Source organism: Pectinophora gossypiella, chromosome 4 (assembly GCF_024362695.1).
Source record: "Pectinophora gossypiella chromosome 4, ilPecGoss1.1, whole genome shotgun sequence".
Classification (NCBI taxonomy): Eukaryota; Metazoa; Arthropoda; class Insecta; order Lepidoptera; family Gelechiidae; genus Pectinophora; species Pectinophora gossypiella.
The window spans coordinates 9,968,057-9,993,911 of NC_065407.1; the positions used below are offsets into that span (position 1 = coordinate 9,968,057).

A 25,855-nucleotide genomic window follows, 5' to 3' on the forward strand; every position below is an offset into this window, starting at 1 on the left:
GACACTTCAGCGCTCCCCATTTGTCCGGCCAAATAGTTAATACCATCTGCGGCAAATCTACAATAAGTCAAGTCAAAAATAAAAAAAAAACCTACTGCGTTAGCATTGATTTGGCGGAGAACTGGCATCCATGAATGAGTCTGCGTCACAACAGACGCGCCGCAGCAACGCCGAAAACTGCTTTTTATGACGTGACTTATTGTAGATTTGCCGCAGATGGCATTAACTAGGTACTTGGCCGGACAAATGGGGAGCGCTGAAGGCTCTCACCCGGTAACCGAAAACTGCGCTCACGCATCGCGCTGCGTTATAATGCCTAATACATAATAAGCTCTACATAACAGAGGTACATTTGTTCAAAGTCATTTCAGATAAACGTGCTTGCGTGTCAATCTAAAAATACGAACACTATACAAATATATTTTAATTTACTTTATTTAGCGAAAGATTTACGCGCTAATAATAATATCTATTAAGTCTAATTAGTTATGAAGGTAGCAGCGATAATTCAGCGGTATAATCTATGTTGTATGATATAACGTCGCGTGTTCGAGAGTCGTTGGAGTGGCGAGGAGTGCCTGTGACGCAAGACCAGAGACGCTTGGATACTGCTTCATTTACACGAAAGATGACAGGGTCAAACCTGCCATAAACTAGAATACCCACTCGTTATATAATACCTGGAACAACAGCCTGGTCTAGTGGTTAGAGCGTTGGGCTCACGATCTGGAGGTCCGGTTTCGATTCCCGATGGGGACATCGTCGAAATCACTTTGTGAGACTGTCCTTTGTTTAGTGAGGACATTACAGGCTTCAATCACTTGATTGTCCAAAAAAGTAAGATGATTCCGTGTTTCGGAGGGCACGTCACGCTGTTGATCGCGGCTATTAGCCGTAATATACCTCCAATAACCCGCAGTGGAGCAGCGTGGTGGAGTATTCTCCATACCCCCTCCGGTTGATTGAGGGGAGGCCTGTGCCCAGCAGTGGGACGTATATTCTGTTTATGTTTAATAATACCTGGAAAGACCGGTCAATGGCGGTCATAGATTACTACAATAGTTAAGTACTATTTATACGTTAACAGGAACTCTACGGAGAGAACTGTTGTGTAGGCACACACATACAAAACACCTCCTTTTACACAGACATTACACATCGACGTTATCATACACGCGCCACTGTGTGTGTGACGTCTGACATCATATGATTGAAAACTAAAGTAAGACCGAGGGGGTGAGGTAAACCTAGCTCAGACGCTGGTGGGGAGCGGAGAGTTGACGTTCTTTACGTAGTTATTCCTTAAAGAACTAATCGACCGTTGTGGGTCGATAGCGATAAGCGCTGAATGAGGGTGCGATCATCTTAACTTCAATAGATACCTATGTAGGTAGATTGTTATTAGGAGTCAGTGAAGGTTACAGATTATTTACTTAATAAAGTGAGTTCAGAGCCCTGAACTAAAATGATTAGCTGATGCGTACTTCGCGTGCACCGAGGACGATTACGACGTTTGGAGCCGACACTAAATCTAAACCTTCAAATAATGCATCTGATACGATCTCTTGGATATATTCTAGTATAAGTAATTATTTAATTAACAGAAAGAGAAAATACTCGCTTATGAGTAAACTTCAATCGATCAATAATAATTTAAATAGTCACTACCCTGTACCCTGACTCTAGGGTTGCTGACGCTGGTAATTCACCTCACAACCCACACGATAGAAGAAGAATAGTCACTGTGGTCCTGTAGTGCACCTTCTTGCTTCTCAATTGGGGAGCGCCGGTTCGAAACCCGGACCGGACTTGTACCAATAAGTCATTAATTTTTTTTTTTTTTTTTAAGAGCAGTTTCCACTAACACAGTTGGCTCGACTATTATAGACGAAGATACGGTTCACCACCTATCACATTGGTGTAACATAAAACTCGGTGAGGTGTGCGATGGATGTAGGAACCTCTGTCTATTACTACCCTGGTGTAGTCGTGAGTTTATGTTATACTAATTTATTCGTAGATGTTATATCCTCGTAACGCCCGGATTTCCAGACACCATAGTTAAACAATGGGATTTGGATTTTAAAAGGCATTTGGGCCTTACGACCATATAATAATTTATCCATCATATATCGTTTTTATATAAATAAGTGAGGAGCTCGGTGGCGCAGCGGTAATCGCGCTCGGTCTGCGATTGTTGACGTTAAGCAACTTTCGCAAAGGCCGGTCATAGGATGGGTGAGCACAAAAAAAAGTTTTCATCTCGAGCTCCTCCGTGCTTCGGAAGGCACGTTAAGCCGTTGGTCCCGGCTGCATTAGCAGTCGTTAATAACCATCAATCCGCACTGGGCCCGCGTGATGGTTTAAGGCCCGATCTCCCTATCCATCCATAGGGAAGGCCCGTGCCCCAGCAGTGGGGACGTTAATGGGCTGATGATGATGATATAAATAAGTAACCTTTAATTGTTCATAGCACATAAACTGTTACCTATAGGCTCAGTGATGCTAATCTATCATGATAACACGTATAAGTTTTTAAAATTTTATTATCAAAAACTTTCTAATATCTGCGCAAATACTCTTTACCTACGTCTAACGTGGAACTTTATCTGTGGTCAAGTTCTTTATATAAATCTCACCGTTTTATAACGGTAAAGAAAGTCATAGACAAGATACCGATTACAACCTATACTTACTATCGATAAAAGCGATTAGTAGTGAAGTGTAGTGTACCGCTATGTCATACATTCGCACGTATTTATTGCAGTGTAAAACAATTATTATTGCGAAGGGAAATACTTAGAGGTATACTTGTGAGTTTGTTATGTAATACTTATATGAACTAAATAGTGTCTTGTTTTCAAGCTCTATCTACACATAGGTACGTATTATACAGGGTGTTAGTGGCATGAGTATTAACGAAAATTTTGAGGGACGTCTCAGACCATGAATCTGAGTTGATATCAAGTGGAATTTTAAACACTAAAATTTTCATGAATTATCCGAAAGAAAAATCTACTTGATTTCAACTCACATATGTAATCATGGTCTGAATCATCCCCTCAGTATTTGTTACGATGTCACTAACACCTGTATAAACCATTTTTTTTTCATAAAAAAAGAAATTGTAGTTCTGGCATTAATATTCTTAGTCGGATTATCTGTTTACCGTCGCTTAAAAGTGATTTCGACAAAGCTTGGTGAGGCAAGTAAAAGTAAAAAATAATAAAGAAAAAGAACAGGATCATTTCTAAATTCAAATTACTTAAATCTGTAACGTTTATTTTGCGCCTGTACACATAAATCACATTTTTTTTTTTTTGACGTGACTTATGTAGATTTGCCGCAGATGGCATTAACTACTTGGCCGGACAAATGGGGAGCGCTGAAGGCTCTCACCCGGTACTGAAGGCTCTCACCCGGTATACATAAATCACAGTAGGTACGACTTATCTACTTTAGGTTTATAACGCTAGAAATAATCAGAATAGCGAATAACCGTGTTATTTATAGCTGTCCTTTTCGATGTCAAAGTCATGAAAAATATGATAATTGCAACAAGGCACGCTAGTCGCTACTGAATAAATGGACGAAAACATGAAAAACGTAATAATATTATGAAATTAACTACTTCGGATAACTTTTCACTTCATGAAATGTTGATGAAAGGATTATCGTTATCGTACAGAGATTTTAGTAAACGTGCCTATCTCCTCTTGGCTCCAAGAGAGGGATAAAAAGTTACATTGATACTATTGATAAGTACTATTATTTGGCCTTCCCTCAATAAATTTTAGTCAAATCAGGTACTTTTTATTAAACGTCAAAACACGAAATTACTATGGAATTTGTATGAAAAAGCAACCTGGGACGTCACAGAAAAACGTGACAAAATGACATACTTATTATTACATTTTTCTTTATTAAAATCCAAGAATACATTAAGTAAGTAAATAGAAAAAATAAGCGTTTTTGTCACCTCTAGATCTGTCTTTATTTCGTAATCAAAATTTCATAATTTATTTTTGACCTAGGAAACTAGCCAATTCCACCAAAGGCATTCTCCTCCAAGCTATCTACTCTTTTGTGGATTATTACGGACAAAAATCAATATAGGTACTAAGCTATCCTTTTGTATTTTAACCCTTGGTCTTCGAGTCTCTGTTAAGAATGGCACATCCGTATTGATACGGCCTTTATGTGTGAAGTGAAATTAGCGAGCAGCCTCACGCCAAGGTTAATAGGTTTAGATTAGTTTAGCACCAGTCACGAGAGTTCATAGCACTGACGCGTCTAGTAAACATTTACATGCGTATAAATTTATTGTTCGCAAACAGAGTAGATAAGAACATCTCGCGTCGAAGGCACGTCGTTTGCTATTCGTGTTTTGAACACATCCGTGGAAAACATTCGTAAAGGTATTCTTTGGCGTGCCTTAGGTACTTATTTATTATTTTGTTTGAAACAATTTTTTCGCTGCTTGATCGTAAAATGTAGAGCGCTAAAAGATTTTAGTTAATTAAGACTCGGCATAAGATAAATAACTACTGGTTCGAAACCCGTACCGAACTTGCACCAATGAGTTATTAATTCATCTTAAGTGCAGTTTTCACTAACACAGTTTGCTCGGCTATTATAGATGGCGATACGGCTCACCACCTATCATGTTCGTCTAACAGAACGCTCGGTGAGGTGTGGGTAACTTAGTTCATCTTGAGATGGTTGTATAGACTACCCCAATTAGGATGCAGTCGTGAGCTTATGTTCATAAGATAAGTAAGTAGTAAGTAATAAGGTAAATTTCAGCTTAGGATGATTACTTGGTAAGAGGAAATTGTGGCGTAGGTACGAATACTATAGCGGCTTCCGCCTTCCGTTCCGGCTTCGCACGGATATTTATTGTTTAAGAGCAAAATTTTAGTAGGGATCCCGATTTTTTTCCTAGTAATAAATATAGTATGTTACTCAGGGATAATTTAACATTCTAATGGTCTTCTTCTCTTCTATCGTGTGGGTTGTGAGGTGAATTACCAACCTCATCAACCCTGGTGTCAGGGTTACTATTGAGCAGCCAAAGGCCCCTGACATGACTCATATAACGACTACGTACTTACATAGTAACCGGCACCAACGGCTTAACGTGTCTTCCGAAGCACGGATCGTTTTACTTTCGGACAATAGGTGATCAGCCTGTAATGTCCTAACCAAACTAGGGACCACAAAGTAATTTTTGTGATATGGCCCCACCGGGAATGGAACCCAGGACCTCCGGATCGTGAGCCCAGCGCTCAACCACTGGACCACGGAGGCCGTTATTCTAATGGCGAAATATTTTTTGAAATCGGTCCAAAAGTTATTTACTTTATTCAATATAAACAAAAATAAAAATCTCTCTTTATAATATTAGTGAAATAGTTAGATGAAACTCAACCTACTTATCTATTTCTATTCACATAATTCGGCTCGGCTATTAGTGGCAGTCTCTTCATACATAATTAGCGCGTTTTGTAATTGTTGCTTGTATAATTCTACAAATACGACCGCCAAAAATTGAGATAGGTCGCAGAGATAGATCAATTTGTGTTTCAGAACCAGCGTCTCGGACGTCGAGACACCACGCCCCGCTGGTCAAGGCTGGGTGACGCACATCGAGCTGCTTACATCATTCTATCTGTGGAATAGGTGTCACGTCAGCCGTGAGTGGGGATTTCACCCTCGGGTGTACGCATTATTGGGGATATTCCGTCAATCCGCAACCCAGGTATGTAACTACATAGATAGTTTCAGAAGATAACAATACAACAACAACATAACAACTACATAAGTAGCATATTTTGTAATCTAAGCAGGCTGCAGTTTTATCAAAAAAACCAATAAGTACACGAAGTACCTGCCAAATGCTTCTTCTTGTAAAGATTATTGTACCTAATGTTTCTCCATTTTTACAGGGTTCGATTACCTATCCAGAAGATTGGATCTTTTACGAAGAGACTATACTATCTAACACATAGATTATATTGCAATAATCGATTATATCGAGGTATTTGTTAAGATATTTATTTTCAAACTTACACCCACCCCTTTTGGGGAAGTGGGGGGTTAGAAAGAGACAAAAAGTAGCGTATATCTCTCTCCATCTCTTCAACTATCTCGATTTAAAAATACACGACAATTCGTCGCTCCGTTTTGCCGTGAAAGACGGACAAACAAACGGACAGACACACACATACACTTTTCCATTTATAATATTAGTATGGATAAGTCGTACATTTACGCTATCTATTGACATAAACTGTTTAGACATACAGAAACCCGCCTATCCCGTTGGTGTTAAATCGTAAACTTGTGTACATTGGAAAACACAAAGTGTGGATGCGTAATTCATAGTGATGTGAGGATCAAAGTCGAATCTTGCGCGCGAGTCAATAAACGAACAAACAATCACGCAGATGCATGCATATACTGCACTGATCTGTGATGCAGTTGAACTAAAACTGGTTTTATATCTATCAGTATGTATTTTGGACAAGGTTAACGAAGATTTTCAAGGTTTTCTTTCTGTTTCTTAACTCAGAAATTAAGAGAGTAAGTACTAAATGTTTTTCACATACTTACAGTGCGTGTGATTGAGAATCTTGTTATCATGAAACAGCTGGATTTTCATTTGTGTGCCAATAAAGAGTTAAAGTAAAAGTAGTTAATAATTCATTACTTACAAAAAATAAAACATAACCAACACAACTGGTATTTTTCCTTCGAAGCATCTTTGATTTTAGGAATATCAATTTTTATTAAATTATATTTAGGTATTATAGGTACTTACTAAGTTAAGCCACGAAATATACAAGGTGTTAGTGATATCGTAACGAATACTGAAGGGGGTGCATTCTCTCTCCTTCCCTCAGTATTCGTTACGATGTCACTTACACACGTACAAGTACGTATAGGTAGCCATACAAGTACGTATGGGTGTTAGTGACACCGTAACAAATACTGAGATGGATGATTCAGACCATGATTCTGAGTTGATATCAAGTGGAATTTTCGTTAAAAATATTCTTTTAATTTTTTTTTATTAAGTATTTTCAGTTCAAAGTTTTGTGACGGAAAATTGCACTTGATAGCAACTCAGAATCATGGCCTGAACCATCCCTCAAAGTTTTCGTTACGATGTCACTAACACCCTGTATTAGTGTTGTCGCGTTTCCTCCATCAATAGTCACGTGCCGAAGCCTGCCAAATGCCGAAGCACATGCGGGCCGTGAACTTGGTAAATACTGGCAATAACGTGAGCCTTGAGGAAATACCAGCGTTTTGGGCCCACTCCAGCATTCTGACTTCACGAACAAGTTCGATAAGGTCATGGAAAGTTCAAGAGAATTTTGTTTTCGAAGGTCTTAAGTCTTGTAACTACTACCATATAATAAAGAATAATACTACGTGTAGAACGGCAACTTTCCGCTCCCCACCAGCGGCTTCGCTAGGCTTACCTCACCCCTCCCTCTTATACTCAGTCTTACTTTAGTTAATCGTATGGGCGTCAGAAGTCAAACACACAGATGCGTGTGTACAATAACGTCAATGTGTAGTGTCTGTGTAAAACAAAGATTTATTGTATGAAGTGTCCGGGGTGTGCTACTACCTATAATATTAATGATTTGCATTTTATTATAAATAAAAAATAAAATTCAATTAGTCATCATATAAACAGCCTATATACGTCCCACTGCTGGACACAGGCCTCCCCTCAATCGACAGGAGGGAGTATGGAGCATACTCCACCATGTTCCAATGCGGGTTGGTGGAGGTGTTTTTACGGCTAATAGCCGGGTCCAACGGCTTAACGTGCCCTCCGAAGCACGGAATCATCTTACTTTTTCGGACAATCAGGTGATTCAAGCCTGAAAAGTCCTTACCAAACAAAGGACAGTCTCACAAAGTGATTTCGACAAAGTCCCCATCGGGAATCGAACCCGGACTTCCAGATCGTGAGCCTAACGCTCTAACCGCTAGACCACGGAGGCTGTTAAATTAGTCATCAAGCTATTAAAAATACATACCTAGCAAATATTACATAACGTCCAAAAAAATTGTAGCAGGGTTCTCTGCTTAGTCAAAGCGACGCAAAGGTTACCATGACTAATGATATTAACGGTTACTATTAGACTTTTTACTTTAAGTAAAATACGTAGTCGTTACACGAGCCAAGTCAAACCCCCTGGGGCCTCTGGTAGTTCAATAATAACCCTGATACCCGGGATAGGTTGATCGATCAACGACCCACAACTCACACGACTAAAGTAGAACAATAAAAAACGTCTATACACGATTATTATTATAGTCTCGTATGTACTTCTTGATATGATTGTGACTCTACTTTTGTAGCTTACTAGTTTTTGCCCGCGGCTTCCCTCGCGTTAAATTCAGGGTAACACGGTTCCCCTTTCCTAATGTATCAATGTTTAGCTTCCTATCTTGAAAAATGTAAAAATCCCATATAAAATGTCACTCCTTTGGAGAGGTTGCGGGCGGATTTACAAAAACAAAGCGATGCAGGAGTTTTTTGTTAGTCACAAATAGTCAGCAATTTTTAGATTTCTACCTGGAAATTGCGGAATGCTCCATACAAAATTCCCCCCCGTATTAAGTGGGGGGTTAGGAAGAGACAAAAAGTAGCCTATGTCACTCTCCATCCCTTCAACTATCTCCATTTAAAAATCACATCAATTCGTCGCTCCGTTTTGCCGTGAACACACACACACTTTCCCATTTATAATCATCATCATCATCAGCCGTACGATGCCTCCCCAAGGATCTATTAGTATGGATTTAGTTTCGTAATAGACAGATAAATAGCGAGATATATAGTTATTTTGTTGAAAACTGTGTTATTATCCTATGGTTGCTTGTAAAACATTCCTAACTAGCGATAAGAACTGTAACGATAGTGGTTTTGTGTGTATTTTCATGTTTGTCTTTTGTGTGCTACATATTGAATGAATTCACGTCTCGTTGGTACGTAGATACCTTAATACTTCTCTCTCTCTATTTAAGAGCTGCGCTCTTGTCGGTGGAGTAACCGCCATTCCTCTCTTCTTCCCGCCAAAACCTTCACCTCCCGATACGACACGACCTGCACCTTCTCTTTTATTTGTTTCATAAATGTTATCCTAGGTCTACCTCTTCCTCTCTTCCCTTCAATTTTTCCTTCTATAATGTTTCTTAATACTTAAGTATATTGGAATGTAAACTAGTGATTGATAATTATTATACGTAGGTACTTACTACTGCAACTACATACCTTACCACAGAGCAGAAATTGATTATTTTATACCTCTACCTATCTATAAGCGTATAAACACAAAGTACGATAATATAGCATCACGCCTGAACATTCTAGGGTTTCTAGCCACACATCTAACTGTCGAGGGGTGGGTGAACATATAGGTAAGTACCTTACATGTTTTAAGTCTAATGAAATGAAACAAGCGAACAATCGTTAAAACTCGAGTCAAATCGCGTTTCTACAATATAGACGTAAGACGTTTCTACAATACGTATACATGGTGTCTGTATAGTAAGTACCTAATATCGTGCGTGAATCCATGAAATATAAATCGCCGCAGAACATTGTTCATAGTTCATATACCCCGTGTAAAAAAATAGTAAAATGTAGGTTTATGAGCAAGATTATTTCGATGCGATCTGTAGTTTGTACATTCCGGACCGACCGGGTAGCAACCTTGAGACTGGTTTTGCAGACGTTAAGTGGCGCGGTCTGGGTGCGCCCGCGCCGGCACTTGACTCCGCGGCCGCGCCGCGGCTGCGTGGACGCCGGTTTTGAATGCCATCGGCTATTTATGCTCGCCATTGATTGGTTCTTTGAGTGGCAACCTAGATATAAGAGATGATTTGAGGAGATGCATTAGGGGATTGATAGTTTGTGAGTTGATGTCGGATAACGATTTCATTGTGACATCGATATGGTGGAATAAAGTCTAATTCTATAGTCTCTGCTTACCCCGGTGGGAAATAGGCGTGAGTTTCTGTATGTATGTAAGTCTAATTAACCCACTGTAAATATCAATTCAACGAGTCAATGTTTGTAGGTTCTACATAATGTGGGTGGTGAGATTTGTGAGATATAAAATCTATATTTACAATCAGGTATCCAACCATTGTTGTAAGAATAGACCTAAACATAACATAACGCTCACGACTATATCCCAATTGGGGTAGTCAGAGATACATTCGTCTCAAGATCAACTAAGTACCCACACACCGCAGCGAGCTTTCTGTTTGACCAACGTGATAGGTGGTGAGCCGTATCGCCGTTTCCGAGCCAACTGTGTAAGTAGAAACTGCACGTAGACCTTATTAGCTCATAATAATGAACCTACTTCTTAAGAAACAGTAAAACAAATGCTATTAATCACCACCGTATTTATAAAACTATGCAAAAAGTAAACAAACAATCCCGCTAATGAACTTTCAAGATCGTCTCTCGACAGCTGCTCGTCGAGGGTCCGACCCGACCCTGGCCTGGATTCTCCATGCTGTCCTCTACTACGATATATCACTAATACCTCTGATAGCTGACTAGTAGTAAACAAACGCCGAGACGAAAGGCAGACGCGTTTCGAAACAGCTAATTGCATTCCTCAGTTTTTGTATTCGTTATGTACTTACTCGTAATTATATTATGCTCTTCAATCGTGTTCTATTATTAAAAAATGGTTTGCTTACGACAGTTGCATTCTCTTCTGATGTTAGCTGACGATGTTGCCTAACATGGCATATTCTTACTCTGTATAACTTTTTACTGTGTATAACTTCTAACAGTGTATAATTTCTGTCAGTTTATAACTCCTGACAGTTGAAAGGTGCTGGCTGGGCCGAAGTAGGTGGTTAGGTTAATGCTTTATAATTATTATTTCGATATAGGTAGTTAATTATTAGTGGGTTGAAAATCAGTGTTGTAAATTTTCACTAAACCCTGACCTTTTTTAGCGAGCTGCGGCACCCATATATATACCTTTATGTTTTCCAACTCAATATTAATGTGTGTATATTTTAATGTTATAAATGTATATTAATGTGTGAGGGATTGTGTCCTCTAACATGATGGACTAATGTTATGGGCGATAGGCTGATCCCTTATCACCATAAGGTTCATCATATCCATCTTTGGACTTCGTATCAACAGTGGCTGCAAGTTGTCTTTGATTACTTGTGGCTCTGCCCACCCCATTAGGGATTACGGGCGTGAGTTTATGTATGTATGTATGTATAAATGTATATTGTGTGTCGTAGGTTTTACCTGAATAAACTTTTTTATTATTATTAGTATTCGCTAGTAGTACCTAACTATTGAGATGTTAGGAAATAATACAACTTATCTCCATGTCTACCTATAATCTTTGTTAAATGGGGCACGCTGAGTCACAACTCACCAGGAAAAGTTTAAAAAACAATGACGTGGCTAATTTCAAAGCTTTCAATAACCAAAAAGTTTTCTTGAATGAAATGATTTAATGTTTGGAAAATGTGATGAAACGCTAAACGTGAGAAAGAACCAGTTTGTTTATAATCGTTGTTGGGTACCTGTTGCCAATGTTTAGGCTCGTGTCACACTAGCGTTACTAGGTTATGGAGTGTAAACGTTGTTGAAACCTATTTCCGGCGCCTGCGCTACCTATTATGCAAGGCATGTGGTGAACTAAGTAGCGTAACTATAATTTGTGTGCTCTACTATATAGTGGTTTGGCCGGCGATTTACTTGCCTTTAATGTGTGAATTCTTGTCCTGTAGATTTGAGTATCTACTTACATAAATTCGAAAACGCTAATTAACTCTCGAGTTTCGTTCTTTTAGGTGATGGCCATTCCTCTCTTCTTTCCGCCAAATTCTTCACCTCCTGATACGATACGACTTGCACCTACCCTTTTATTTGTTTCAAAAATGTTCCTCTCTTTCCTTCAATTTAATAAAAATAAACCAATTTAATTATCTACTTACCTACATAATAAAGGTCATGCATGGGGGCTACCCGAATTTGAGCCTATTGTGCTATCATTGGGGGGCATTCATGGCTTTAGCAAGCACACTCACTAAGCACGTGTAGGAAGAGACCTACTAAGCTTTGTATGAAATTGTAACGAATCACCCACCGCGCCCGACACGTTTACCAGTCGGTTGCCATGGCAACCTAACATGCGCAGCGCCGCCATGCAAGAGCGAATATAAATAAAAATATGTTTTTGCGTTTCGGACAAACACAGGTGTGTCCGTTGCCTAATATCGGCGCACCTACAGAAATAAATCATGGCAGAATTATAAATTTTCGCGACGAGTGCCGAGAGATATGAAACAGATGTTTGATATTATGAATGAAATTCAGAAACGCTTTCGATAAATATAGGATGTTTCCGATAATTATTAATCTGTCATAATATGTTTGGAATGCCGAAACTTGCTGCGTTTCCTGTCAGTAAACTTTGATGATTATAATATAACCTATTATACTTAAGTAACCTATTCAATTTACCAAACATATTTTAAACGTCAATGTTAATATTAAATAAAAATTCCAGAAGATTCTGAGCACAGATTTCTCATCAATCAATCGGAGACGTTACAATACCTACGTTAAAATTATCAAAGATAACTATTTAATTACAGCTAATACCGTAGTGGGTAAGTAAGCTGTTGTAATCCTGATAATTATGGGATTACACACGGAAATGTTCCTGTTTTGATTTTAAATTTCCAACCGACTAGACATCAGATTCTGCAGCAGTAAGAACTTCCAGAATCACTCGGTTGCCTGCCACTACGCCTACTATGTAGTTTGTGCATCATCAAATCCCAAATGATAAAATTATACTGGGTAATCCGCTAAAACACCCCACAGTACTCGAGAAAACGACTCTACATTCGTATGCGGTTTAGTTTAGTTAGTAGGTAATAGGTACGAATTCAAAGAATCTTAATCGCAACTACCAAAAACTGTTAAGGCACAGAATAAATAATAGTACTACGTGTTAAGGCAAGTACCTACAGTCGCAGCCAAGTCGAGTCAATGACACGATGTACAGTTGGTAGATGGCCCTTTTTGTGGGCAGTTGGAGAGTAACGCATCAAATGGTTGGAGAAAGCTGCATCGCCATTACTGGGGTATAGTGACCGCGCTATCACGGTCATACACAACATAGGTTGGCCATTACCTAGGTACTCTCTCAACGACTACTTAGTATGCTTGTTTTATAAATATTCAGATTCTACGTACATAGCAAATACTTTATTGCACACACAGGAAATACCAAGATACAACACAAATGAAGATTGAGATGGGAATGTTAGGTTGGTTTGGACACGTAGAGCGGATGAAGGATAATAGAATTGCGAAAGCGGTATATAAAGCGAAAGTTGATGGTAGGGCTGGCAAAGGAAGACCTAGAAGGACTTACATTTGGACTTGGATATGTCTTAAGAAAAGGTTTAGTACGATCTAAACCAGCGTGCGTGTATGAAGCGATTGATGATTGTAGAGGAAGCAAGAGAAGTGTATCAGGATCGATGCAAATGGAATTCTACGAGTAGTCTCGGCTTACCCCGGTGGGAAATGGGCGTGAGTTTATGTATGTATGAATGTACAACACAAGATACAAATAGAACATGAAGAGAGTACAATAGACTTCCAGGCAACCTTCCGTACGCATGGTCCCGCGACTATTAGGGACTTATATGAAGGGCTTTCGGGCTTTAGGTCTAGCTAGGGTAGACCCTGATACCAGAGTTGTTGTTGTTGAGGGCGATCATCGACCTCAAGAACCACACGACAAGAGAAAATTATAACAGCACCATCCACAAATCATAGAAACAAGGCAGATATGCCTTCAGCGCTAAATTAAGCGGTCGCACCAAGATATTTCTGGCGGAACCATTACATCGATTTACCCGCAGTTCATTGCGTAGTAAAACGAACGCTAGTTGTGCTTGCGCCAAAAGAAGCAATGAAAGACTTGCAAAGTTTTGTAATACAATCGTCGCCCCGGTAAAACATTACGTTTTGTGCATATTTCGGCCCCACTCTACAATACGAGTAGTACTGTGCCACCATCACGCCAATGATAAGTTTTACAGTTAGGTAAGACTCTATGCAAAGCAAATATGCATAATTCCTAAGATTTCCTTTACATCCGTTGTTTTGCATTTGCGTAGTCAATTATACAATCTAGTTTCTACTTAGGTACTATATGAATAAGGTTGTATTTTATTAAAGTAGAACAATAAACTACTGAAAGTGAATCTATTTCTTTACACGTGACAAAGATGTAAACTTGATAACGGTTTATTAGAAAGGACACTCGTAATTTTTGACATGTTTTATATTTATAATACAACTTGGTTCACAAAGGAATAAATAACTCTTACCTACCTACGTCAGATACGCATAACAAAAAATTTACTATGGCAACTCCAAAATAAGTCAAAAAGAAAAAGTAGCCTCTATTTCTATTTGTCTAGATTAGCATTTAAAACCATTTATATTTATTTACCCAGTCAAATATAGGTAATGGTGCTACCAACTAATTTTATTTTAAGTTATATCTGTCATTTTCTTATCCGCCGAAAAGGAAAGGGACGGGTAATCGTCAAGCATAAAATTTATGGAACACACGTCAATTTTAATCACAAATCTAAACCAACCGTCTAAAAATTTTACATCCGTCAATAACCCGACACAGTTAAGTAGACAGCACGTCAAATGGATTGCATACCAGCGACGTACCTTTTGATTCGCCTGGGTTATTCATTCATTTACTCATTCTTCCTAAAATTAAGAGCTGTGAATCATCCGTCCCTTTCCTTTTCGACGGATATGAAAATGACGGATATAACTTAAAATAAAATTAGGCGGTGTCTGCAGGAATCGGGGCCATTGTCTTTGAAATGCAATGTAGCAATTCGCTACTTTTCTATGTTTCTCCCAACGACTTTTCGATTAAGTTACAATCTAATGAGGAAATTTCCAGGATATGTCCCCCCCCCCCCTCCCAAAAAAAATATATTTGGCGCTCTACAAATATATTTGCCTTTATCGTACCGTTTGATTTCATGGATAACAGACTTTTATCTTGGATTTTGGGTATAAATTATGACCTTTGTTATTACACCCAGACACAACACATCTTACACCCATTATTATTTTGATCAAAATAAAGAGAAGTAATATAAATAGCATCATAATTCTATGCCATATCTGATCCAAATATCGAGCAACATTTTTTTGTTAGAGCCTCTGCCTATACATTATATTTTTGAATAATTACCTGTGTACCCGAGCAATGAGAAAATAGGAAATTATCACGTTTAATCTGTATAGCGTTTTTTAGGGAACGTAGCCTAGAAAATCCACCATTTAATGTATCAAATGAAACAAATAAAAGAGAAGGTGCAGGTCGTGTCGTATCGGGAGGTGAAGGTTTTGGCGGGAAGAAGAGAGGAATGGCGGTTACTCCACCGACAAGAGCGCAGCTCTTAAATAGAGAGAGAGAGAATGTATCAAATGTGAAGTGTAATTCGTAAGTACAAGGCATGAGTACAATAACACTAATATCCATGATAAAGACGCTTCACCGGTCGATAACAGGCGTATTGCCATAGCCGGTGAAAGTAGGTGTCGACTTCTGCTCATAAAACTAGATATATACGTACATAGATAGGTATATCATACGTAACTTCAAACATACACGATCGCGATCTGTAGATAAGATTGGTTGAGGAATTATTTTGTAATATTTCCTTATACAAGTGATAAGTTTAATGAAAGCACGGTTTATTGATAAATGAGACAATTACTTATAATTTAATTACGTGATTACACTCTGATTTTAACGATTAGGAGACGGTTATCAGTATTGAAATCAAGCTTAATGTGCTTTCACAGTGGTCACTATAATAGCAGATCGACCATTGGGCCCGAAGCGAGTTTAGAAGAATTTTTTGAAGATAATGACGACATGATTATGTTTCTTAAACTATCTCGTTTTATGCCATAGGTAAATTTCGAATTTATGCCATAGATAATTCATGTCACGTGCCCGGTTAATGGCAATAGGCTTCGCTCCTATTACATGGAAATCAGAATTATTTATTCAACGTAATTATCATAAGAAAACAAATAAAACAAAAAAAGAAAGAAAAAAGGAGCAAAAAAAGGAAAGAAGTAAAAGAAAAAGAAGAAGGCATTCTGTATGTGATGTGTATTGTTGTTGATTTGTATTGTATGCATGTGTAACTGTAGATCAAATAAATGATTTATCTATCTATCTATCTATAAAAGTAGCATGGAGAGTTAGGAGAATGCTACACCGACAAGAGCGTGGCTCTTAAATTAGTGATGTGAATTATCATAGATAAACTTGTTGAAGGTCAATTAAACATTTTTGAATCTACGCAAGGTGTTATGCTATTGTACTTAAAAATAGCTTGCGGGGAGTGAGTGGATGTAAAAACTATACACCGCTGCCTACCCCATGCCGCTACCTATGCGATTCTGTAAAAGCAACTCGTCAGTAAACGTTCGCTGAAGAACATTCGCCGATGAAGTTGGTCTTAACAGAATCTTACACACGTTACACGCATAGATACAGAGAAAAGGAAACACGTACGTATTATATAAATGAACTATCTACAATAAGCTAATCCATAAGAGACCAACGAATGAATAAAAAGTTCAAACTATTGATAAGTTAGAAAGATATTCAGCTCATAACAACCTAGTACATTTTAACAACCTGACAGATATAACTGGTTGAGGTATTTTGCCTGCTCTAAGATGACCCGAAGTAAGCCACCCACGGAAGGAACAGTGCTCTATGGAAAGCTGATGCGAGGTCGTTAAACGCGTATACGCCTTTAAACGATAACAGGGTTTAGACCCGATTCCTCGATGTATTTATATTTTTCTCTGGCTTTCTCCCACGCGTGTACCTCACCTAGTAGCTAATAACGTTTATTTCAATAAAAAATATGAATTCATAAGTCATACATGTCATGACTGTCACGCACGGTATATATGTCTCGTATACTAAGTGCAACAAAAAGCGGTTCTAAATACCTACCCGAATAGCAAAGTGTAATAAGTGTAAATTATAGGAAATAAATATTGATAACTAACCTACCTTTGTAGGTAAAATGTATCTAAATAGGTACATAATATACACATACATAGGTACCTACAAAAAAATCACGCCTAGTTCGGTCTTCGGTATTATACCTAAGTACTTAAAATTAAAAGATAAAAGTGAAGGATATTCGCAAATCGTGTTTTAGGTACAGCGTAACATCTGTATAATGAGAATGAGCCAAATTTTTTATGCCGCATTTCATAAATGTTTGTAATTATACAGAATAAAATTTTGTATTTCATGGCGGTAGTTATCATACTTAATTATTACAAACAAGGTAGGTATTATTATTAGATTCACCGGACCAATTTGGCAGTTGAACTGAAAACGGTGTCAAGGCTGGGTCGGTGTGCGAATGTGCCGAATGCTGCAGTCATTCCACTTGTACCTACACGGTGGTTAAAAAGGCCACAACGAACCAATTAGCCACAAAAACCGCGACGAATCTCTTTCACATAACTCATGACGGGTTGTACTTCCAATAATAATACACGTGAAACTTTATGTTGCATTATGGATTTTTTGAAGAAATAAATATAATACTCAGACGAAATAACAGATAGCCAAACAGTCTACGTTTAGGGTGTGGGGATGGTTTGTCACTAAGTTTCTCAATATTTTTTTTTAAATACCGTCTATTAGGAAGAGACGGGACATGAATAATTTATCGCTTGCCTCATTTCGAAGTATTAATTAAATAAAAAATAGAATAAAATATAGAGTACTTACCTACAAACAAATTTAGGAAATTACTAACTCTTTTAACGTAGGTATATTTGTAATTTTATTGAAAATATAGTATTATTAAAGTAAATAGGTACGAAGTAACGTAAACAGTGTTTATTCCTACTTTTACAGTCAGTTATTATTCACCTATTTCTTATTACAATCAGTAGGTAAATGACAGGACTTAGCAAAGATTCATACCAAAGTTGTCGGAAGTATGCAATTTTCTTCATTAAGTAGGTAGTTAGATACATGTCTTATATAATGTTTAACGTGTAATCTATCATCAAGGAGGCTTTAGCCTTAACCTTCAATAGATTCAATGCAATGTTATTGTTTACAGTGTCTTGAATAAAACGTTAAAATTGTATATTGACGTTTTGAAAACTTAATTCACGTAATATTTTTATTTGAATAACCTTCTGGCTGTCTTTTTATCAAATCTGCTGCTATCAAAAGCTTAAGTAGTTTTTTGTAGTTCCGTTAGGCATGAAATTCTTCTCGAAAACCACAGAATTGACAAATCACGAACTCTACTATAGAGTCGGATGATGAATAAATTCTATTGAACTTTAAAGTTATTGTTGGCTATAACGATTACAGCTTGTAGAGTGAGTTATCAAGAGTTAAGTAATTTATTTTTTATTTACATTTTTATGACTGTAGTTTCCCTAATATTAAATTAATGACCGATGCTTTATAACTGCATTCAAATTACGAATACCTACGTACCTACGAATCCGAAAGTTTCTAGGTTCTACGCAACTTTCACGTTTTCAGTAAATATCACGATACACGATAACGTATAAAATATGTTGACAAAGTAGGTAGAGTCAACGTTTTGCCGCGTGGTATGTATCTATATTATTCTGCGTACTTTTTTACGTGCTTACAATATTTACATAGATAAACTGTGATGTTTTACCTAGTTTTGCAAGCTAATTACTGCTATTTCAACATTTTTATTTCGGGTGTTTTACTTTTGCACATTTGGGTAAAATAAGAATATCTGTCCGTATTTGATAAAACATATTATAAAAGTATTTAACTAAATTTTTGATTGAAAAAGTTTTGGAAAGTGCGTACCTTTTCCGTTGAGTTGCGTCCGCAGTCGTGAGAGTTCCCGAGACCGGCTGCGGCTGCGACGGTGCGCGGTTATCCTGCGTGGAGATCGCGCCATCTCGCCTTTGCGGAGTTCCCTGACAGCTCCCATGCCACTACCACATCGCTCCCACCAGCCAACACGCACAGGAATGCACCCACTGCACTACTTACACCAGAAAGCGTGCCGACACGCGCGTTACCAACGGATTTGTATTTGTAAACAATCAGAATAGACAGGTTTAGTTCGATACAATCCAATTCCCACGCGAAAATATTGTATTTAAATCGAGTTTATTATTTTAATATTTTTTATGGAGTGGTCGTGTTTTAAGGCACGTGTTTTTCGAAGGCACTTAGTGTGACGAGACACGACGGGGCACTGCGAGGCAGCGAGGCGGAGCGGCGACGTGTGGCGCGCCTCGCGGCGGGGTCGCGACTGCCGGCCGCAGTGGCCACCACACCTGCGCTTACATCACTGATAACGATGATAACACCTGTGTAATTCGCACACCCTATTGTCTCGCGTCTGTTCACTTCTGTCTGGGTTCTTCGCGTACTAGGACGGTACTTGTGTACTTGTGATGTGAAGGTAGGTACACATTCCTATTTATCGTAAACACTGCGTACCCACCCACTTGTATTACGCTGTTACGATACCTAATGTATCAGATGAAATACCTAACAATAACTTGAACTTAGGTCCATTTATTACACACATATATACATACATAAACTCACGCCTATTTCCCACCGGGGTAAGCAGAGACTATAGAATTCCATTTGCTTCGATCCTGACACACTTCTCTTGCTTCCTCCACGTTCATCAATCGCTTCATACACGCCCGCCGGTTAGGAATAGATCGTATTACCTAAACCTTTTCTAAGGACATCTCCCATTTGGTCAATGTAAGTCCTTCTCGGTCTTCCTCTGCCAGCCATACCATCCATTTATTAGAAGAGTAAAATAAAACAATATAACGGTTTGTTTAGCCGATTTGACAATTATATTACGTACTAAGTATTCAAGTACGTATTAAGTACTACTAAGTAGTAAGAAAGGATCAACATTATTAAGTATAAGAAAAAACCGCGCTTTTTTAAGCATTTATTCTACAAAACTCAAAAAGCAATTTATGTAGTTACTTACCTACTTTGGTGTTTAACGTTTCATTTTTGAAATAATAAATAAGGTACCTAGGTAGGTTACCTACCTACATACCTATTTTTGAAATGGTTAAAATTCCCGTGACTTGCTTATTTGAGTAGACTGGTACCCAACTAAGTATTGATAATGATGGAAATAATTCTGAAACTACTAATAACATTAGGTGAAAATTAAGTTACATCACTTCTGAATTTGTAACAATTAGTGAGATTCCGATGTTGATTCAATTATACACACTGCCGCTACTGGTAGTTCCTCGCTTCCAAACACTCTGATTTAGTCATGACTATTTTTATTTTCGCATTCAGAAATGTATCGTTCAAGATCAAGACAAAATGTTGTTTATTTTGGTGTTTAGTAGACAATTGTAGGTCTTTTATATATTAATGTGTAGTAAATATAACGAACTCTGTGATATAATGGCTATTTTTAGGTTTATGTGCGACACTATGATTTCCGTGTCTTATAGGTAAGTAAGTACCAGCTACTCGACCCCAGTTTTTACCGACTTCAAAAAAGGATGAGGTTCGACCGTATATATATTTTGTCAGTGTACAATTACCCTACGCCTGTATAGGTAGGTAGGTGACACAAAAGATAACAAAACTTCTTATACCATGGGTAATCTTAGAGAAATGCAGATCATACATAACACATCCAAATCCGTTAAATGGTCATCGAGATTATCTATACATAACATAAATATGACAGACTGTAATTTATACCTATTTACTGTATAGTACTGTCCTATGCATGTAACCAATTGCCCCTCTATGATCGCCCCTAGAAAAGACATCAACGCGTTTATTTTTGTACGGGCTGGGCCACACCCTCCAACGCAGCGGAGCAGCATAGTGGAGAACGCTGCATACCCCCTCCGGTTGATCGAGGGGAAGACTGTGCCCAGCAGTGGGACGTATATAGCCTGTTCATGTCACGGGCTCGGTAGGCATACTTACAAACAGTTTAATAATTTCCCCCATCAATTTTGATCGGTATAGATAGGTACTTACCTAATCCTATGACCTCTTGGAATAATTATGTCTCCAAACGGAACTCATATGTCAGGGAAGTCTGCGCGTATTTTAGGCTGTGGGCTGGTACCTGACACCATAACACTTACTCATTATGGTTCCGTAAAAACTGTGGCTGCGAATTATGATGACTTGTCTCTGCCCGCTCCGATAGGGAATACAGGTATTTGTTGCGTACCACACGTCTGTCATTTGCATAATGTAGATGATGACATGGTATTTATTTACTTACGGAATTTTTCGCTTGACGGAGTAACTGACGTCAAAAAACCGCAGTTTCCATATCAAAGGAATATTTTCAGTGTTTGTGATGAAGTAGTTAATTACATTACCTAACATAAACATCCTATATACGTCTCTCTGCCGGGCACATGCCTCCCTTCAATCAACCGGAGGGGGCATGGAGCACACTCCACCACGCTGCTCTACTGCGGATAGGTGGAGGAGTTTTTACGGCTAATAGCCGGGACCAACGGCATATAAAAGTAAGTGCGCAATGCAAACAAATTTCAAATAGCAATATTGTTTTTTTTAGATTTTGTTTTTTGTGCATTGTTACTAACAAATTATGGGTGTATACATATTATCCGAAATAAATTGATTTGATTTGATTTTAGATGAATTGCTTTGGAGAGTAAGGTTTTATTTTCTATCAATGTTGACAAGCTGAGAACAGAAATGAAACAAGTAGTAAAGAACGAGAACAAATAATATATTTTCTGTTACATTCACATTTCACATCGCTTACTTCAAAAAGGGGCGGCGCGGGGAGAGTTGCTGAATAATCGACTTTAAAACAACGTAATAGAGGATTTTTGATTTTTAGCACTCACCTGTGCTTAAAAAAACTCACAAAGAGAAAATTAAATCGAAAAAAAAAACTGACACGGACTCTCGTCAAGCCGCGACGAGCGTGTTAACCACAGTACTAGGCCCAGGTCTAAATATTAGTACTTACTCAATATTCGGTAGATGGCGCCGGCGTCAGCTTAATGACGATACCCGGTGGCGTAATGGTTAACACGCTCGTCCCGCCTTTTAGGAGCTGCGGGTTCAAGTCCCGTCCGAGTCAAAATTTTCTATCTAATTTTCTCTTTGTAACGTAATATAGATCATAACACTCGTTACTTTACAATACAGCCTCAATTGGTCCCTTTATTTCTTAAGTAATTAGATTTTATAGGATTAAAGGGTGTTAGGACCAAAGGAGTGTGGAACACGAGACCGAAAATAAGATAAATGCAGTTCGTAGTTTTCCTTCAACATCATTGTTTAGGACAATGATTGTATTGTATAGACACAACTTGTTTACAAAATGATGTAATAGCTCTAATAAAAAAATCGCCAATGAATCATTCTTTGTATAAGTTCAATGCGAACGTGTTAGCGGCGACCTTGGCTCTACCGCGGAAACCATTCATCGATTATTTACATCAATTAACCAAGTAAAAATGCCATGGGTACGTTAAGTACACGCCGTCGTCACGGCAACTCGCCTCGCGCGCCAAAATAACCTTATCCAAGTAACAGTAATAAACTGTTAGAGGTATAATGTGATAAATATCAGTTACAAGTCGTCCAAAAAATCACTAGCACTCGACCTTTGTAAAGACTCTGAAAATTTTAGCTTCACCAAGTTATATATCACAATAATTTAGTAAATATTTATAGTAGATAATCCATTTTGTTATTATGTAAATATATAGTATATTTTATACCGATGAAACGTTACTGATGTAAAGCTGACTTATATTTTTTGTTGAGTGAAGGATGCAGCACTCACTAATATAATGTAGGTATTCATCACGTTTCAAAAACTACTTTATAGGCAATACTTTGAAAATAGACAACCATAGTCGAAAGGTAGGTTACAAAACATTTTAACGGTAACTTTTCTTTAACATTTTTTGGTGCCAATATGCTATTACGTGAGGATAAAAAAAATCCGTGCTGCTTTTACGATCCGCAGATCTCTCTAGGTGCCCAATGTTAGAAGATATCCATTAATAGTATAAGTTTTAATGGCCTAAAAGTTTGGATACATTTTCTATGCAGTAAAGTATAAATTCCCGTACACGTTTTGGTCAGAGTATTGACTACATATATAGGTACACATCAAGCGACATGATAGCAAGCTTAGCGCTTAGACACCGGCTAAATAACCTGAAGAGATTGAACAAGGTGTAAATTGTACGTAAAGATGTATATTATTAGTTTTATCTCTACCTATCTTGTGAATTATAGAAAATCTTGAAAAACCGAAACATCAACCAACTATATTTTACGCAAACATAGGAATATAAGATAAATTACGAAACTTGCATTAAGATCATTTTGAGTTATTACAACATGATTATTCGATGAAGATTTACACCCATGATAGGTAAATTATTATTTATTATTAATAGCTAATATTAGATAAGTAGTATATATATAAGTATAAAATAAAAAATATTATCAAGTTCTATAGCGATAAGTTATATTAACGGACGTAGCAACTGTGTTAAATAGAATGATTTCAAAAATACACAAAATATATCGAAGAAATTGCAATTTAGAGTAACAAGTAAAACAATTTGATTATTCATATTAAGCGTTTCACATTAAAGTTAAGATATCCTATCTATAACAATTCATAGTGTTCATGACAACTTCGCACACAGTTGAATTATGTTTGTGTTATTCGTTTGTTTGAATATAAATTACATTAATATAATAAGTAGCTAGTTTGGAGAAAAGAGTAGAAGTTATTTATGGGTGTAATGTAATTATTGCCATCGTTGCTGCACGCTGTTCCTTATGTATGTATCGCCTTTGGAGAAGCTCATTTGTCACCGGCCTATTTATTTACAACAGTCCCTTTTAAACGTATTGAATTATATAGCCTAAAAAACAGGAGAGCTAGTAAACGGCGCCATGGAATATCCGTTAATAGAAATGAAGCAGCAGACTCTGCACGGCAACCTCGCCGACCAATAGACACAGCGAATCAGCGAAAATCTCCGTATATAGACGTCGTACGGTTATTGGTCAATGCCCTCGATATAATTCGCATGCGCGCGGCGCGGATGCCGTGCCGCAAGGGCTGGATATTGTCACAGTTAAAAAGGCGGTTTCGAGCCGACATTCTAATTTCATTTAAATCGTCTCCTCGATTATGACGAAGATTAAGAGGAACTAGCATATTAATCCAGATGTTAAATTAAATTGAACAACAATTTTTTTTGCAAAACCGAGGCAGAAACAGATTTTAACAGTGGCGCCCAACGTGGGACTTCTGTTTGTGGCGAGACCCAAAGTGGGCGCCACAGAAATTGGGACGTAATGTTGGGCATTCTAGATTTGAACCAGTAACGGTATATTTAAATATCATTTCTTACTAATGACAATCAATACAAGTTCGACTTCTACTCTCTTTGACAAACTTTATTGTAACTTTTTAGATAGTAATTGCAGTACTATTTACACCTTGCTTGAAGTAGCAAAATATAGAGATAAATAAATAAATAGGCCACATATATTCACACCTACACAATAGTTAGTCTATCTAAACTTACTTATAACACTGTTAAAGCGCACTTTGTCTTTAAAAATAAATTAAATAAATTATTATGTACTTTTAATTGAATTCGAGGTTGGTCGCTAAGTTTTAGCTTAACTATTTTAAAAGTGAGGTACTCACAAATATAATTAAAGACAATTTGAACATCTAATCAAACTTAACGCTGCAATGTAACCGATTGTCACATAACATTCTAATAAATAAAATTATCAACAACTAACAGATCTGATTGAACGAGAAGCAATATTGTCCCTCTAATTAAAGGATTTCTATAAATTTAATAAATTGATGCAGTGAACAGTTTATTATAGATTCAGATTTTACCTAATTCAACCTCTTTGTGTAAATAGTTTACAAGCTAATATAATTATTTGCAAACGAATAAGTATACACTAAGTTTCCTTTTGTTAGTTTTATAATGACCTAATGTCAATTTATAGACTCCCTGTTTCCGATTACATCGTAAACATTTCAACTCCTTCCAAAACAGCTGTATTGAATACTCGCTGCGCCGCTCCACTTACCCGTCATGAGATTGAATACAAAATTAACTTGTGAAATATAGAAATACTGTGTGAAACGCTAACTAAACCGAAACAGAGGTATGATGCTCGGTAGGGATAGCAGGGTTTGTACGAGATGCGTGCGCGCCGGCGGTGGTGCCGTCGCGGAGCGCGCGGCCTCAGCACACGAGGCGGCGCCAGCGGCGGCCGTCAGCTCAGGAGCGCGCCGGCCTCGGCTGGCTCGTGTCGTACGCGCGGATGACGTCCGTCTGCGACACGCTCCCGCCCTCCTCTTGCGAGAACGCGAACCCATCTGTACCGTCACACACAAACATTACAACACCCCCACTCATTTACAATTCATAATCCAAAAAGTGAGCCTCAAAGAAAATCAGTCTCAACTCTGCAAATGAGCGCAAAATGAGTGTCGTGAAGAAACCGGCATGTCGGCCTTGCCGATCGTTGGTGCCGAAACACAAACCGTGTCGATATTACTCGAGAACTGAAACACTGTGATCGTGTGATGGATGACTGGTCGTCACAAAAGTGGTAGTGTAGTTTGCGCT

At 38.0% G+C, this 25,855-nt stretch overlaps 2 protein-coding genes across 14 annotated transcripts in view; both read right to left on the reverse strand.

The window, feature by feature from the left end:
- LOC126366522 (phosphatidylcholine:ceramide cholinephosphotransferase 2-like) overlaps positions 1 to 19,457 on the reverse strand; it is a 112,077-nt gene extending 92,620 nt beyond the window's left edge. Inside the window, exon 1 of the mRNA XM_050009663.1 lies at positions 19,008 to 19,457. Within this exon, the coding sequence (XP_049865620.1) occupies positions 19,008 to 19,134 (127 nt within the window). The 5' untranslated portion in view covers positions 19,135 to 19,457. The remainder of the gene's footprint in view (positions 1 to 19,007) is intronic.
- A 2,458-nt stretch (positions 19,458 to 21,915) lies between these two features.
- Positions 21,916 to 25,855, reverse strand: part of LOC126366026 (probable phospholipid-transporting ATPase IA) — a 94,534-nt gene continuing 90,594 nt past the window's right edge. For all 13 annotated transcript variants that reach the window (XM_050008904.1, XM_050008898.1, XM_050008899.1 and 10 more), the window contains one exon: positions 21,916 to 25,602. In XM_050008904.1, coding sequence (XP_049864861.1) covers positions 25,505 to 25,602 — 98 coding nt within the window. In that variant the 3' untranslated portion in view covers positions 21,916 to 25,504. The remainder of the gene's footprint in view (positions 25,603 to 25,855) is intronic.